Below are 17,751 nucleotides of genomic sequence, written 5' to 3' on the forward strand. Positions count from 1 at the left end.
TAACAAAAGCCTATCATTTAGAAGTTGCTCAGGTGTCAGTGGGCTTGTCTTTTTTAAATCTTGGGCTTCACAGTAGACAGAACAGCCATAGGGATGATTTGGCCCTAATGTGTCACTCCGCCTTTTGTCTGTGGGACTCATTCATTCTGTGAATGTGCATCCATCAGCACAAGCAGCCATAGCTTAGCCTGGGCTTGAAGCTGCACAAAAGTGACAGAACACATGCAACAGACACAGGTCTTGCCTGCCTTAGTAACAAACTTCTGCTAAACTTTCTTGCCATTGCTCACCCAGACTCAGAACCCCTCCTCAGACCAGCAGGGTATGCCCAGTGCTGTAATTGCCATCACAGAGCTCTGCTCTGAACAGGAGTAACCAGCCAGGCCTTTACTGCCCTGGTCTCCCCCTGTCCCACCCTGCCAGCTCTATTTTGCACTGCAGCACCTGGGCCCAGCAGCCAGAGCCCTGCTGAGTGGCTTCCCTCCCCTTCCTGAGACTCACCCTGAGCTTGAGAGTTCTCCACCCCCAGAGCCTCAGTGCCACGGCCACCACATTGGAGCCTCCAATGCTACAGGGAGCACAAGAGTTCAAACAGTGCAGCCTAGCAGTGGGTAGGCAGAAGGAGGCTGGTTGCTCTGTGCCCCTCTGTCAAAATTTCATGCACCCCCACTTTGCACAGCCCTGGTTTGGTGATCTTGGGGAGGATCATGTCCTTGGTTCCCGGGTGGGTCTTTCCCTAACAACAGAAGCTTATTGCTCATTTATAATTACTGTTGTAGGCAGGGCTGGTTCTCGGCTGTGGAATGAACTTCTCAAAGCTATCTTGAGCTCAGTGTTGCCTCTCTCACAAGTTAGGAATGAGTCATAGGCCTGTGGCCTGTGGAGCCTGTAGGGACAGGTCTCCTAGCCAATACATATTCCCAGTTTTCAGGGCTGCTCAGCATGTAGCAGCAGGAGCAAGGTACAGAAGGAGAAGGAGAAGGAGTTGAGGCAGCCACTGATCCTAAGCAACTGCTAGTGTCCCATTCCCTACTCATGCAAGAGCAGCAACCAGCTGCAGACTGTTGGTCATGTTTTGAGAAGTATAGACCCTGAGACCAGGGGCTTGGGAAGTACAATCCTGAAGAAATTGGGGTTTGAGGAGGTGCTCCCAGTCCTGGACATTGTAGTGGGAGGGAGTGGGATGAGTCAAATGGGTGTTGTTTATTGCAAATGCTAAACTACTCCCATACTGTTTTCACGGTGATATTATCACTTATACAAGTGGTAGACACTAGCTATTGCATATAAACTCTTAAGATTATTTATGGAATATTATAGGTACTTTCAGCACTTACTTTTTGAGATATTTAACTGAAGGAGATTAAACCATATTCCTGAAGGCTATTGTTACTGGTTAGGTGCTCTGTAATTAACATCGATTGCTTATTTCATACTTTGTGAATATGTCATCTGCTCTTTGATCTGATGTAATGACAGAACATATTTCATATCTCATGCGGTACACAGTACTTGCTTTTCTTTAAAATCACCTCTCTGCACTATTCCTTTGCACCCTGTTCAGCTACATTCAGAAAATAGTTAATGTAGTTAATATGTATCTGTGTATATATCAAACTATGTAGTCCTAAAAAGTGTTATCAATTTGATATGCCAATAGATCATGATACATTAATTAGGTTAGTGGTTCTAAAACTGTTTACTATCTAGGCTTCCTTTTCCCAAAGGAAATAAAATTAGAATTGAGAGACCCACAACAGTAATAGGAAATAGATCGGAGCCCCGTAATATTAATGAAGAGACATGTGCCCTGGGGAGTGCTTACAGTAGAAGGGAGAACTTTGGTCACATCTGATAAGCAGGAGGGGAGCCATATGAGAGCGCTGCTTACTCAGCCAGGGAAGGGAAAGGATTGGAAGCTCCCTTCTGTTCTGCGTTTAGCAGAAGAGAAGAGGTGAGTTGCAGTTCCTTCCCCCTCGCATACTTCATGAGCTCCAAGAATATGTTGCTATTATATTATTGCATGATGAAAACAGTAGCAACTTTTGTGTAAAAAAAACCACACCAGCATTCTCACAGTTGTATACATTACAATTTTCTACATAATCATTAAAATATAATTTCACTTAAAGTCGTAGATTTTTGATTGTCCTATAATGGCTCTTTACATTAGGTCTTACTGTATTCACGTTTCTGTAACTGCTTCCATCCAGAGATTTCAGTATTGCACACATTATTTAATCACAGTTTTCCCGAGAAACAGGTATAAGTTATCATCCCTATTTTACATGTGGAAAAACTGAGAAGCAGAAAAGCTAAATTGTGCTGTCTAGATTACACATCTATCTGTGCCAGAGAAGCTGATGCATTTTCACTGGACTGTAGTTTGGTTTGATGACCTGTCATGTCGGTTCAAATGGGAGGCCTTTAGCATCCTGACAGCTGGTGTTAGGCAGTCCTGAATGGCCAGCAACAAATGGTGTGGAAGTCATCTAAGGCCAGTGGTTCCCAACCTTTTCACTAATGTGGACCCTCAGTTCCCCTCCAAACTGTTTGCAGACCCCCAATCACCCTCCCAAACCATTTGCGCATTCTTATCAAAGCCAATTCTGGCCGCTACGTGCACTTCATTAAATGGAAAAGGAGACCACAAATGATTTTCAGACAGCAATTAATAACATTACTGGAAGACTTTTAATTTAAAAATAATAATAGATTGTAACTTTGCAATTTATTTAAAACTTATTTCCTATGATCATTTTTCTTTTTTCTTTTTTTCCATGGGCCTCCTGCAATACCCTTGTGGACCACCAGGTGGCTGTGGACCCCAGTTTGAGAGCCACTGCAAGGCAGCAATGGAAGAGAGCTGGGAAACAGTATGAGGTGGATACTACTGGAAAGGGTGTAGCACAAAAGGGAGAATGCCCCTGTTATATATGTTTTCAGTATTAAATTTGTGATTTTTTTTTTGCTGTAGGGTTTGTTATTCCTATTTACTTTGGGATAAAATTTGTTTCAAGCTGAACTGGGCAATCTATTGCTAAGGAATCACTATTGTAATTTTATAATGAGGATAACTATTATTTTTATTGGAATAGTGCCCAATTCTGTGTTGGTTGCAGTACAGACAAAAGAAAATAATATTTTTTACTTGAAAAAGAAAGAAAAAGGACTGTAATGGAGGAATAGGATGCAACATTCATGCAGAATAGTAAGGCTGATGCATGTGTATGACTAGTTTATAGTTAGTTATATTTTTTTTAATATGCAAACTATTTCCAATCATTCTACTTAACCCTAGTTTTCTGGCTAATGTCATGCAGGTGTGAATGATGAGTCTCTTTATTTAAACCAACCAGAATCCTGTGGCACCTCATAGACTAACAGCTATTTTGGAGCATAAGCTTTCATGGGCAAAGATCTGCTTTGTCAGATGTATGGGCCCATGAAAGCTTATGCTCCAAAATAGCTGTTAGTCTGTAAAGTGCCAGAGAACTCTTGTTGTTTTTGAAGATATAGTTTAACTCGGCTACCCCTCTGATATGTATTTGAACGCTTCCTAAATATCAAACGCCAAACCCTATCACAGTTAACACACCTTTACTGACTAGACAAATCTGTCCTTAGAATTGCTGATAGTTTGCAGGATTAGATCCTAACTGACTCACCCAAGGTGTCAGAGCAGATCGGTGAGTCACTTCCAGTCCCTCTGCTTAATCACCAGATCATCTGTCCCAAGCTGGGTTTGTTGCCTCTTCTAACACAGCAAATATATGGGTGTAAACAAATTCAGAACACATTTTGTGTCTTTTCTACTCTGTTATGTCAAAGAGTCAGCTTCTAGGGCAGCAGTGACCAATAGGATTCATTCCTGTTGCCACACATCCCGCCCCCGCAGAGCTGGGCAGCAGCCCCTCTGCCCCCTTACTGAGCTAGGCACCAGTCTCCCTCCTTCCCCAATTGCCGCAGATCCAGGCACGAGCCCCACCAACTGCTGGTGACTCATCAAAGCCCCTGTGGCCAGAGACGCTCACTGGGACCTGAGGGTGGAAATGCACGCTGCCCCCCACAACTGCCGGGCCACGCAGGCAGAGACACACACACCACCCCTCCAACTGCTGGACCCCATGGCTGGAGACTGTACCACCCTTCCCCCACCGCAAACTGCTGGCCCCGTGGCTGGAGCTGCAGCTGGAGACACACCAGCCAGTGCTGCCATGCGCTTTTCCCCACAAAGTGGTAGAGCGCGTGCATGGTGCGGAGGGGTGAACGGGAGGCGTATTGGACACTGCAGTACTAGAGACTCCACAATCTTTTATGTGTGACTAAACTGGACTGTGAATGTGCCTTTTAATGTCTTTCTCATAAGGGGAGAGATGACTCCGTGGTGTGTGCATTGGCCTTCTAACCCCAAGGTGGTAAGCTCAATCCTCAAAGAGGCTGTTTAGGGGCCTGAGACAACTGGGTTTAAAAAAACAAACAAACAAACTGTCCCGAGGAGTGTTTAGTCCTCCAAAGAGGGCAGAGAACTGGACTTGATGACCCCCCTAAGGTCTCTTCCAGTTCTGTGAGATATGTACAAATCATAGAACACTAGAACTGTAAGAGACCTTGGGAGGCCATCCAGTCCCTTATCCTTATAGCAGGACTAAGCACCATCTAGACCATCCCTGATATGTCTAACTTGCTCTTAAATATCATCAGTGATGGAGATTCCACAACCTCCCTAGGCAACTTTTTCTAGCATTTTAACCACTCTGACAGTTAGGAAGTTTTTCCTAATGTCCAACCTAAACCTCCCTTGCTTCAGTTTAAGCCCTTTGCTCCTTGTCATAGCCTCAGAGACCAAGGAGAACAACTTTTCTCCCTCCTTGTAATCCTCTTTTAGGTACTTGAAAATCTCTATCATGTCCCCTTTAAGTCTTCTCTTTTCCAGAGTGAACAAGCCCAGTTCTTTCAGTTTTCCCTCATAGCTCATGTTCTCTAGACCTTTAATCATTCTTGTTGCTCTTCTCTGGGCCTTCTCTAATTTCTCCACACCTTTCTTGAAATGTGATGCCCAGAACTGGACACAGTATTCCAGCTGAGGCCAAATCAGTGCTGAATAGAGTGGAAGAATGACTTCTCATGTCTTGGTCACAACACTACTGTTAGTGCATCCCAGAATCATGTTTGATTTTTTTGCAACATCATCACACTGTCAACTCATATTTAGCTCGTGGTCCACTATGACCCCTAAATCTCTTTCTGTAGTACTCCTTCCTAGACAGTCAGCTCCCATTCTGTATGCATGAAGCTGATTGTTCCTAAGTAGAGTTCTTTGCATTTGTCTTATTAATCTTCATCTTGTTTACCTCAAACCATTTCTTCAGTTTGTAAGATTATGTTTCACAAAACAGAAAGTAAAAAGAATCCTTCAGGCCATGTCTACACTGGTACAAATCTTCGAAATAGCAATGCTAATGGACATTTCGAAGATTACTAATGAGGAGCTCAGTTGAATATTCACCTCATTAGCATTAGCACACTTCTGGCCACGGCACTTTGAAAGCGCCACTCTCGAACGCTGCGGCTCGGTGCAGCTACACGGGTCCTTTTCAAAAGGACCCCGCACATTTCAAAATTCCTCTATTCCCTTCAGCTGAATATTCTATTCAGAATATTCTAGAATATCGAATATTCAGAATATTCTAGAATTTTGAATATTCTATTCAGCCTGAATATTCAGTTCAATTCAGCACCTCATTAGTAATCTTCGAAATGGCCATTAGCATGGCTATTTGGAAGATTTGTACCAGTGTAGTCATAGCTTCAGTGATGTATCATGTGTTCTGTCTTTTGGTGTAATATTTCTGCGTTGCCTATGTTCTTTCAGTAGTTCATCTAGTTTTGGCTTGCTCTGTACTAGGGCTATGTCTAGACTACAGGAATTTGTTGGCAAAAGTTTGTGTAGGAAGATATCTTGAGACAAAACATCTGTCGACAGATTGCAGCCAGACTGCAAGGTGGATTTAAAGAGCGAGCTGCTCTGTCAACAGAGAGTGGCCGGACTGCCACTCTATTGGCAAAACAGCCACCTGGAAATATAGCAGTCAGGGTTGCAGGTCACCAGTTCCTTCCAGGAGCCATGGCAAGATGTGCTCTTAAAGGGACGATCCCCCCACCATTCCCAAACATCTGTTTCCTGCCTCTGCTTCAGGCATGCCTGCCTCCTCAAGGGACAGCTAGGGAATGAGCTCCAGAAAGGCTTGGTCTGCACCAGACCTTAAAGTCAACTGCAGATACGCAATTCTAGTTACAGGATTTGCGTAGCTCGAATCGATGTATCTGCAATAAACTTGAAGGTCTGTCCTCACTAAGTAGGGCTGATGGGAGAGTTTCTCCCATCAATCTCCTTTACTTCTGGCAATAGCAAGGAGTACAGGGTTTGGCTGCTGAACCCAGGTAGATCAATTTTGCATGTCTCCACCAGACACACAAAATTGAACTGCAGAAGATTGACCTTGACCAGGTGAATCTCCTGGTGAGTATAGACCTACTGTCATTTAATTAGCATTCATGTAGCTTCTTTTATTGTTTTCAATGCAGTGCTCTTACCTTATAAATAAATATTCTTGCTTAGAAACAGCCATGTGGTTGGTTAAATGTGACAGGTATACTGTTTCCTGTCTCCAAAGAGAAAAGTAAAACAGTTCATCGTAGACACTTGATTTTACTGGGGTGGTCAGAGTCGAGCCAGGAAACTTTGCATAGAGATGCAGGTGTCTGCCTAAAAGGTCTTAGTTGATGGTCAGCAGCTTAGAATGCGTACCTTTGCTGTGCTCTAAGCCAGGAACAGGTGCAGTTGGCCCGAACTGTGATGGCCACCATCTTTCTAAAAAAACACAAAGAATCTGTCCCTGAAAATAATCTGTGGTCAATCTGACATCTTCCAGCTGTATGGACAGGTTTCCTGATCACAGATAATTGACTTTGCTGTTGAAGTACAGTTGTCTTGGCTGTACGTTATAAGCTATTGCGGCTGCATATGAGCCAAATCTGTCTTCATATTGCTGCAACTCAGTTGCTGTCCATGGAGTTGCATGGATTTCAATATGTTGAAAATATCTATTGATTTTTGCTTAGGTAAAAACTGCATATGTAATTAATGAGAAAATAGGAAGATGAGTGGAAAGTTATGTGAAGTGTACCAGAGATCATGAGTATGAAATGCTTTGTGTAGTAATTTTGCTGGAAAAGTAGCAGATTCATAAATAGTACTATACAGTCAGGCTATATCTGATTTTGTTGTAGGCCATTTACATGGATTAAAACAAAGGACTTACATTTAGTGCCTTAATATTAGTACATTCTCAGACAACTTTCAAATATTCAGTTTCTAGGTGTACTGTTTTGTTCCACCTTCTCATTAACCTGAAAATACAAGAAACAGGGAAAACCGTTGATCTGTTTTGGAAAAAGCCATGCTGTTTTGCATTGGTGCATAATATGGAGCAAGACAATGGCATCTCATCTGAGCTCAGAGGAGCTATGTGAGCTAAAATGCTTTGCTCTGAGTTATGTTGCTCTGTCCACAGGCTTCTATATTCATTCAGAGATAATTTCATGTTATTCTGTGATGTTGGGCATAGCTGCACAGTCCCAGAAGCCCAACCCTCCTGTCAGCTCCCAAGCCTCAGCATCAATATCTGTATAGCCATTTTTAGCAATTGTAGAATGAGCCCAAGTCTCTAATCTAGTCTTTGGCTACGTCTACACTAGCCCCAAACTTCGAAATGGCCGCCCAAATGGCCATTTCGAAGTTTACTAATGAAGCGCTGAAATACATATTCAGCGCTTCATTAGCATGCGGGCAGCCGCGGCACTTCCAAATTGACGCGCCTCGCCGCCGCGCGGCTCGTCCCGACGGGGCTCCTTTTTGAAAGGACCCCACCTACTTCGAAGTCCCCTTATTCCCCTTGTTCCCATCCCCTTATTCCCCCTTATTCCTATTTGGTTTTAGGAAGAAGGGGCTTTCGAAGTCCAGGGGATCCTTTCGAAAAGCCCCCATTACATGGGTGTCGTGTGTTCCAAAAGCTGTGCTTTTGGATTGTGCACTTCTGCCATTATGCTAACGAGGCATTGCATATTCTTGTTAGTGTCTTATTAACATCTTCCAAGCTCCCTCATTACTATGCCCCTTCTGAAAGGAGGGGTCTAATGTAGATGTAGCTAAGATGTGCTCAGTTTTATCAGGTAGTCAGCATATTAAGCACTTTGCAAGATTCGATTCTGGCAATAATAATGTTTCTCACACAGTCATACCTTTTTATTTCTCAATCACTTTGTATGTTTTAATTGCTTTGATACAAATAAATTTCCCCTTTCCTTTGTTACTCTGTTGATAATCAAGTATCGGAGGGGTAGCCCTGTTAGTCTGGATCTGTAACAGCAACGAAGTGTACTGTGGCACCTTATAGACTAACAGAACCTAACCAGATCAGCCACACCATTGCGGGCTCATTCAGCTGCACATCTACCAATATAATTTATGCCATCATGTGCCAGCAATGCCCCTCTGCTATATGCATTGGACAAACTGGACAGTCTCTACGTAAAAGAATAAATGCACACAAATCAGATATCAGAAATGGCAATATACAAAAACCCGTAGGAGAGCACTTCAGTCTCCCAGGCCACACAGTAGCAGACTTAAAAGTAGCTATCCTACAGCAAAAAAATTTCAGGACCAGAATCCAAAGAGAAATTTCTGAGCTACAGTTCATCTGCAAATTCGACGCCCTCAGCTCAGGCTTAAACAAAGACTGTGAATGGCTGGCTAAATACAAAAGCAGCTTCCCGTCCCTTGGTGTTCACACCTCCAGATCAACTGCTGGAAGTAAGCCTCACCCTGGCTGACTGAGCTAACCTTGTTATCCCCACCCTTGCTCTGGCTTATTTATACCTGGCCCTGCAGATTTCCAAGACCAGCATCTGATGAAGTGAGTCTGTGCTCACTAAAGCTCATGCTCAAAACTTTTCTGTTGATAATGTAACAGATGAACAGTTTCTTCAAAAGCCTTGAAGTAAGGCAAGTGAGACAAATGTGTCTTAGCACACAGAACACCTGAGTATATTGATGGGTTTATTGGGAACAATACTTAGACATCACTAAACACTGTTGCTGCTCTAAGATGATTTCATTTGAGCTGGAATGCTTTGTTTAGGTGGAAGATCTGGCCCAGTGAGTTGACTGAACAGCTTCTTGTTTGGCATATTGTCTCCATAGCAACTTCAACTCTGCTATAGTCCTTTGAAGGGAGTAGTTCTGCTGGGTGAACATATTATAGAACCTTGACAAAGGGGACTGCAAGTGGCACAGCACCTATACAGTAAGTACCTTAGAGTTTACAAAAACAGTTATATTTAGGGTTTCATTCCTGATTTTCTGAACAGGTGTTTAACAAAAATGCTGCTTAGAAAGAAAACCAAGACTGGCTACTGGGATACCAACATGTGTGTGGGAGACTTTTTACAGTCAATTTGCTACAAGTATTTTAAAAATGAGCCATTTATGAATTGATATTTAACTCAAGTTAAATTTATAGACAATTTTGGTTTCATTTGGTTACTGTGCATTGATAGTGGATGCTTCACAAGAGCTAACAGTTTCAAAGGGTTCTGAGATAGCATGGAATTTCATAAATTTTACAAGGAAGAGTTTAATGGTAAATCAAGGAGTCTGACAGTTACTTTATTTCTTAATAGTTTATTTTAATCATATGGTTTCTTGTAGTTTTCTACACTATTTGTTAATATATCGCAGTATTCTTGCTCAAATTTTTAAATCAAGAAATACAATTTTAAAACTTTCTGGAGCAGTACATCTTTACAAAAATAGAGTGCTTTTAGGCAATATTTGGTGGCATTAAATTATACAGCCTTTTAACAATGTGTTCCATGCTCTTGAATAAATATTTTATCAGTTTGCATATCACAGCAAATCACTATACAATCCTGGGAGAATTGCTGCTATCAAGTGGATAGGGCAAGGGACTGTGAGATGGAAATTCCGAACATTGACTTGATATGTGGACTTGTGTTAGGCCAACATTTTCAAATGAGGCTGTTGAGTTGGTGTGTAGGCCATGATTTTAAAATGTGCTGAGCAACAAATATTCCACTTGAAATCAAGTGAGACATGTAGGTCAGTGGTTAGCAACCTTTTCAGTATCATGGCACAACAGTTCCATGGCATACCCACTTTTTTCAGCTGAACCGACTGCTCATAAACATCGCATTTACTTTACATTTACTATGGGTGCAGTCTTACTAGAGAGGTTTGCAACATGGTAGTGCATCAAACAAGCTAATCAAGGATTAAATGCATTAATATTTCAAATCCACCACAGAATATACTGTTTCAGACAGTGAACACAGACACATTTTCAAAATCTGCTCAATACCATGCTAGGGATGTTGAGTAAATGAGTAACCACTGAAAATTTCGGCAGCTACTTGATTACTCTTGCGTTGTGGAGGTGGCTCCAGAAAGCAGACTCCCCTGCCCTCCCTTCCAGCCCGTTGGAGCCACAACACAGCATTTAAACCACGTCCCAGCTCCACTAGGCTCCCTTCCTCCCTCCTCCTTGCCACAGCAGGGAGTGGAAGAGGGCTCCCTGCCAGCTCATGCAGCTGGGAAGCAGAATTTCAGCTGCCTTCTCGCCCTAATGGGGTCCTGTGGGGTTGGCATTCTCCCTCATGGTGGCTCTGCAAAGAGCCACCATGGGCGGAGAGGGAGTGACAAACCATATGCTAGCTAGGATTCAGGCAGCCTTGCTGCTTAAGTTCCAGCTGGCATGAGGTCATCAATCCCCCTCCATCCCCCTGCGGTGGCTCTGCAAAGAGCTGCTGTGAGAGAAAACTGATGAAATGTCACAGCACACTTGGATAGTTGTCATGGCACACTGACTGAAAACCACTGATCTATGTGCACAGTACATCTGAAAGTCCAGCCCAAGCTTTGTAAAGTTAGACATGCAAAATTCAAGAGCCCTGTTAGTGGCCACTTTTTAAAATTTTGCCTGTACTATGTTTGTCTCATCTTCTGTGAAATGGGGGAAAATACCTACCACTTCCTTGGGGAATTTGGAAAATGTTAGTGTTTTATAAAACATTAAAAATGTTATATAGCTTTATTATAAAATGTTATTTTTCTTTCAGAGGGAAAGATAACTCTTGAACAAGCAAACTGACCGATGGCTCTTAAGGTAAATTTTGTTTATAATCCCGCTGAGATGCTAATTTAGTTTTATGTTTCTTTGCTAGAAGACGGTTGTTTCCTGGATGTTTTCATAACCTGAATTGTATGGGTGCTACTAATCAATTATTAGATCAATATTTACTTTTCTTCCTTTTGTTTTGTTTTGTTTTGTTTACTAATCTGTGGTTTGTTATCAGCTCTTATGTCATACCAGGATTCCTCATGGACAAATTGCACTTGCTTTTCTGAAATCCATAATCCGGCTTCCTAGCAACAGGGCATTACCGCTAAAAATGCCTTGGGATCTGCATATAGGACATAGAGAACCTCTCTCCTCATGCTATTCAACTGCAGCTGTAGCCAGCAGAAATGCTTTTAAACTAGAACCCTTTCTGCACACTGGAGACTTTTGTCAGACTATTTACCCTAAGGGTCCCAAACCACAAATCTGCATTTCACTTCCTTTCCTTCTTCATTTGCTTGAAATAGTCAAATCAGTGGAACTTCAGGGCATGTTGCATGGCTCGTGTTTTTACCCTGGCATTTGTGTGGGTGTGTGTGTTAAAGGGGCATTAAGAGGTGTTATATATTTTAAAAACTATGTTAGAAAGGACCATTATGATATAGTCTGATCTCTGACGTATTACAGGCCATAGAACTTCACTCACTGACTCCTGCATGAAGACAGTGTCTCATTGACTTAGGCCATGTCTGCACAGCCCGTTAGCACAGCGCTGCTGCTGGCGGCACTATGCTGATGACAGTTTACAAAATTGCACATGGAGACTATTTGCAAACTCGCATGGCTAATTAGCATAGCCAAGCAAGATTTTGCTGTCAGCAGAGGGGGTGCCGGCAGTATGGGGGCCATGTGGGACTGTTAACAGAGGGGGGCTTAGCTGGCAGAGGCACATCCACACAGCCAGTATAAATCATAAATAATAACATAAATAAAATAATCAAGTCACCCCCTGAAGGGTGTGGTCATCTGCTGTCATTTGGAGAGGTGACGGTTGGCAGGTTGCTCAGGGCCTCGGTTTTTGTAGTGGAAATTTTTTTAAATCTTTAGTACATGACTTTGTATCAGTTTCAAAGGCACTGGAAGTAACCTGTTCAACTGGAAGTTCAGGAAGTGACATCACACAATATTCACCTCTTGTGGCTGAATGAAATGCTGAATATGAGGGACTGAAACGCCCTTATCTAGTCCTGTTTGGCACTGTAACTTGATATTTAGAACCTTGAAATGAGTTTTCAATAGATTTGCATTCGTGTCTTCAGGAGATTGTTTTGACTACACAAATGACTGGGCTAACTAGCATAATGCTTGCACAGTGAACAGCTTTCATGAATTTTTTGAATTGCTGTTTGAGTCCTTAAGCATTATTAACAAAACAAAGACACTGGACCCAGTTCTGAAAAAAGAAGAAAAAAACCCTCCCATTAACTTCAATATGAACTGGATTAGAACCTCTGTTATCAAAGTCTTTAGTGTTCGGTTTTTGCAAGTGTGTAACTATATATCTAAAGAGAGTCTCAGAGAAGGTATAATCTGGTTTAACTCTGTTGAATGTGATTTGTTTTCACGTGTAACTGGATTGCCTTTTGAAGGAAGAGTATCAACCAAGAATCAAGCAAATATCATTTCGCCATCCATCCACGGTGTCAGAGATACCACACAGAGAGCCCCTCCTTCACATCTCTCCTACACTGGATAATAACATCATAGGTGTTGGACAGGATGGATTGATTTCCATCTGGACCAGAAACTTAAAACTGAAGAAAAGTCGGTTTATACTTGTAAGTTTTCTTTAAATGGCGTTCCTTTAAAAAGAACTATATTATTGGTGTTGCCTCAGACTCTTCATCCTCTGACCCTAGAACTGAGGTGTTTCTACATGCAAAAGCACATTTAAATTTCTGAATTCATATCTGGTATCACAGGAGAAAACTCGTGTTTGTTATTTAGAAGCAGCCATTTCACAGAATTTTAAAAGTGTCGAAAAGATTAGTTTCTACTGCCAGTAAAGTCCCATTAATTGGTGATTGTTACAGTCTGGTACATTAGCTGTTTTGATGGTGGTTAGCTCAAACTCTGGAATGTACTTAGTGGATTTTTGCAATTCACAGTAATGTGGTAACACTGAAACCCAAATATTACCTCATATCTCAACATTGTAAATCACATAAATAAATCTTTCAGATGAGGATAGATAACATACCTAACTAGCAAGATCTTTTATCTGTAAAGGCCTCATGTGGCTATTTGCCAGAGCAGAAGTGTTGGTATCTATGTCATCACCCACAGTTAGTTTAAACCAGGGGTCTCAAACTCACGGCCTTAGGGCCATCTATGGCTCAAGCAGTTCTAAAATCTGACCTGTGCGTGGCTGGTGGCACTTTTGTCCCTGCTGCTCTGGTGGGGCATACCCTTCCCCCAGCAGAGTGAATTGCAGCACTTAAGGCAGCTATGCTGTCTGTTTCTTCAGGCATTATGGCAAGTTAATTTTACAGTGGGGAAGAGTATGAGTGGAATACTTCCAGCCTTACGATTCCAGCCCTTGTCTACACCGGCAAAGCAAGTACACCTTGCAGAGCAAGTTATACCTGTTTAAAGTGCTGGAATTAAAACTGCTGTTGCATGTCCACATTGTTTTTCTTGTATGGTAGACTGTATTCACATTAACAGTACTTGCAAGAGCCGTGCATTGTGGCAGCTATCCCACTATACAAACAGCTCTAGGGTGCTTTGGGAAGGGGTTGCAATGCTGCACAGGGCAGGCAGCCTCACCTGATGCATTTCCCAATCCCATGGCTCCATGGACATCCTACTGCTTTGACAACTGCTTTTCATCTGAAGTGCAGGGAAGCTGGAGGGAGAGTGAATGATAGGGACTGTGTGTATGTGGGCCAAAGACTGTATTCTGGGGGAGAGAGAGGGCATCAGCATGCTGTCTTGTAAGTTCAAACAACCAATCCCAAGGGAGGGGTTCCCCGAGCTAGAAGTCCTTCCTTAATGGGCCAGCCGAGCTCTATGTAATCACATAGCAGTCACCCCGTTAACTGATACGCACTGAGGTTAGAAAGGACCACTGAGATAGTAGTTTGATCTCCTGCAGATCATAGGACACAGAACCTCACTCATCTATTCCAAATATGCTGTATCTGAATTCTTGTTCAAATCAGCATTTTCTTTATGTATTTTTCAGAACTCAAATAATTGAATTTATCCATACTTTGAACCTACATGTTTTGAGTTTCTTAAATGTATTCTCACCTCACATTAAGTACTAAGCAATTTCCTTTTGGACTTCAGGATGAAAACAAAGTGTTAAACAGAAAACCAAAATGGATTTCAGACTCAGCTTTAATGTCTCAGTACAATAAGTTGATTATAGGAACCTGGTAAGTGGCTCTTTGCTGGACTTCTGAATATGAATGAAAAACTCCCATTTGAACAATCCTTTGGACTTCAAAATATACAGCCTTTTAAACATGGATGAATGTTGTCTTTTAAAAGATGCCTGGGTTAGAAAAGCTGAATATCTCTTTGTGGAAAATGTGAACTTTGTGCTTATTATAATTTTCTCCCTCAAGTCCAATGAGTGGCCTCAGCCCAGTCTGTAGACAATAGTTAGAGATCTAGAATATGTGCATACTCAGTGGGTACATGGTAGAATTCAAGATTAGCATTCCCTCCACCCCCATAAACAGCATAACACTGTAAGATGTATGTGTTGTCAATATAACGCTTTAATGCCTTCCTTGGAAGCACTACGTCTTAACCACTGCCATGTGGAACATACAACCTCTAAGAGTGACTATATAGATCTGATTTGGCAAATCGCATGTTTGTAGGATGAGACACCCCATGTAACTGCTGAAGTTCACATCCTCCTTAAAAGCCTGGCTCTTCTCTATCAGCAGCAAAGAGATTTTTTGAGGCATGGAGTAAAATTTTAGTTAATTATAGAAGGATGTCCGGCCACCACTTACATGTGTCTTGCCCTCCCTCATTGCAAAACGTTTAGGTAACTTTAGTTTTGCAGTTTCTTTAGTTATATGACTCCATTACAGCGAATAAGACTTTGCCCTCACAAATGAGAATACTTTTGAACGAAATTTAGTTTTGGTGTAAGGAGGTAGAGCTCTCTGGAAGTCAGAAGTTGTGCTTCCTTCCACCAGGGCTGCATTTGGCTCCTCATATTCAGGACCAAAACTCTCATTGAAAGAAAAAAATGCATTTCTTCCACTATATTCACAGCATAATATCAAATTCCTTTATCTAATATGGAAAGGAAAGAGAGAACAGTCTCCTGGAATTCAGAGATTCCAAAGTGTTAAATACAGCTCAGCTACTGACAGGTCCTTTTGATACTGAGTCTTCTACCTTGAAAATTGCTTTTCATCAGCAAGATCCATGGAAGGGACAGCATTACAAATCTTCAGTCTTTTGGCCAAGGTGTCCCTGAGACAATCTGTATGTGCATGGAGACTTTTATAGCACTTTGAAATACCAGTTCTTAAACAAAAAGCTACGTTTTCGTTAGTGCTTCTTCCTAAAACTCTTATGCTGTGTTCAGAGATTGTACCCAGTTTTTTCCAATGTGGAGCTTTCAGTAACATTCTGTCAGTCAATTTGTAACATCTCTTATTGTAGCAGAACACTCATGTTAACTGAGTAGATTTACTGTTCTCTTTCTTTTCCTCTCTATAGCTAACATTTTCTTTCAGAAAAAAAAATGTACTTTGCTACTTCCACTTGCTCGTGTGGCTTCTCGACAGAATGATATATTCATCTGTTAATATAGCCCCCAAAGTCTCTGTATCAGAGTGAGTTACATGGGATTGGATATTAGAATTAGTGAGAGGTTTTTAGAGATGTAGGAGTGCATTTACATGAGACCCATATAATCTTAGAATTGGTTCACACTAGTAACTTATGTTGGCATAATTACGTCATTCAGGGGGTGTAGATTTTCCATGCTCTTAAGTAATTTATACCCACCTAACTCCCAGTGTCCATCGTGTTTCATGAGTATTCCAGAATCCTGGCAAATCAGAGCAGTGGGTAGGCAGTGCCTGGGATAGGAGGGGAGAAAAGCGTTTCCATGGAGCTGTGAGCTGCTGTTCTCCTAGCTAGAGGAGGAGGAGCAAGGGCCTGTTCCTGGCCCCTCACACCCAGATCCCCCAATCCCAGCCAATTTCTGCACCCTCCCTCCCACTCAGACTGCTTGGCAGATCGTCCCTACTCCTGTTTCAGCCTGATTCTCTTCTCCTACACCAGTGAAGAGAAACTGATTTCAGAGAAGATGCTCCTGATTTACATCAATCTAAAAAGTAAATCAGACATAATATTTCTGTGCTTTGGTCCATCTCTAAAACTGACATAATAGCTTCTTCCATAGAGGAAGGGTTATTTACGATATGAACGGAAAGTATGGCAGTGCAAATGTTTATTGTTTGTGACAAAGCCAATATTTCATGTTGTTCTAGTATATTGAGTACAATACATGGTGTTTCATGAATATTTCAGTGACAGAGAGATACGTCTATATGAAATTTCCAACTTTGAACCATACTGTCAAATCGATGGCCTTGGAACAATACCGCTACACTTAGATTACAGGTATGAGCCGCTCTTCATATTAATTATAATAAAATGCAACAAGCTATTCTGTTCCCACTGAATGTTTGGAGCCACATTTAGTGCTGGCGTTCACTGAATGACAGGAATTGAGCCTGCTTATGCTAACAGTGAAGAGTGTAGGTGTCAGTTGTACTGTTATCTTATTTATCCATGAAAGAAACAACAATTTGTAATATCACATGTAATTAATCTTATGATTTTTTTCTCACATGAAGTAATTTTTACTTTACTGGGAATGGCTACTTTATTGGCTATGTTGTAAAATCTGATTTTTTGTTTTTTGAAGTGTAAGAGAGAAAGATGAATGCATAATTTTGTATGGTGATGAACAGGTATGTTAATTATGCTATTACAATACACTCAATTTAGTTAAAATGTAGTATAGGTTGAACCTCTCTAGTCCATCACCCTTGGGACCTGACCAGTGCCAGATGAGAGGATTTGCTGGACTATGGGTGGTCAATATTGTCTAGCACATTGCCAGCACTTCCACAGCTCACTTGGCTCTTAGAAGACATTTAGAGGTAAATTACAACTAAATAATAGGATGGAAAACTGAGAACCAGGCCTGGTGGTAGTGAACAAATGTTATGGGACTCCAGGAAACTTGGCCACACCCATGGTAAGTGGTCATCTGGGCAACTAAAATCATGTTAGATTATAAATTTCCAGATGAGAGAGTGCTGGATTAGAGAGGTTGAGTCTGTAAAGAAAATGTACATTTAGTATAACAAGATTGTCTCTATATCCTAAATATACTCCCTGAGAATGGGGACAGGGTTGTTTGTTTGGGGGGTTTTAATTATTTTTGCTGGTTGTGACAGTGAATCTGTTGAATACTTAAGTTTAGTATAACAGG

At 41.6% G+C, this 17,751-nt stretch overlaps 1 protein-coding gene across 1 annotated transcript in view; it reads left to right on the top strand.

The window, feature by feature from the left end:
* Positions 1 to 2,813: 2,813 nt before the first annotated feature.
* Positions 2,814 to 17,751, top strand: part of LOC142012673 (cilia- and flagella-associated protein 337-like) — a 63,741-nt gene continuing 48,803 nt past the window's right edge. Inside the window, exons 1-7 of the mRNA XM_074993329.1 lie at positions 2,814 to 2,883; positions 9,269 to 9,371; positions 11,203 to 11,249; positions 12,854 to 13,042; positions 14,559 to 14,647; positions 16,779 to 16,871; positions 17,179 to 17,224. Coding sequence (XP_074849430.1) covers positions 17,211 to 17,224 — 14 coding nt within the window. The 5' untranslated portion in view covers positions 2,814 to 2,883; positions 9,269 to 9,371; positions 11,203 to 11,249; ... (2 more) ...; positions 16,779 to 16,871; positions 17,179 to 17,210. The remainder of the gene's footprint in view (positions 2,884 to 9,268; positions 9,372 to 11,202; positions 11,250 to 12,853; positions 13,043 to 14,558; positions 14,648 to 16,778; positions 16,872 to 17,178; positions 17,225 to 17,751) is intronic.

Source organism: Carettochelys insculpta, chromosome 4 (assembly GCF_033958435.1).
Source record: "Carettochelys insculpta isolate YL-2023 chromosome 4, ASM3395843v1, whole genome shotgun sequence".
NCBI lineage: Eukaryota > Metazoa > Chordata > Testudines > Carettochelyidae > Carettochelys > Carettochelys insculpta.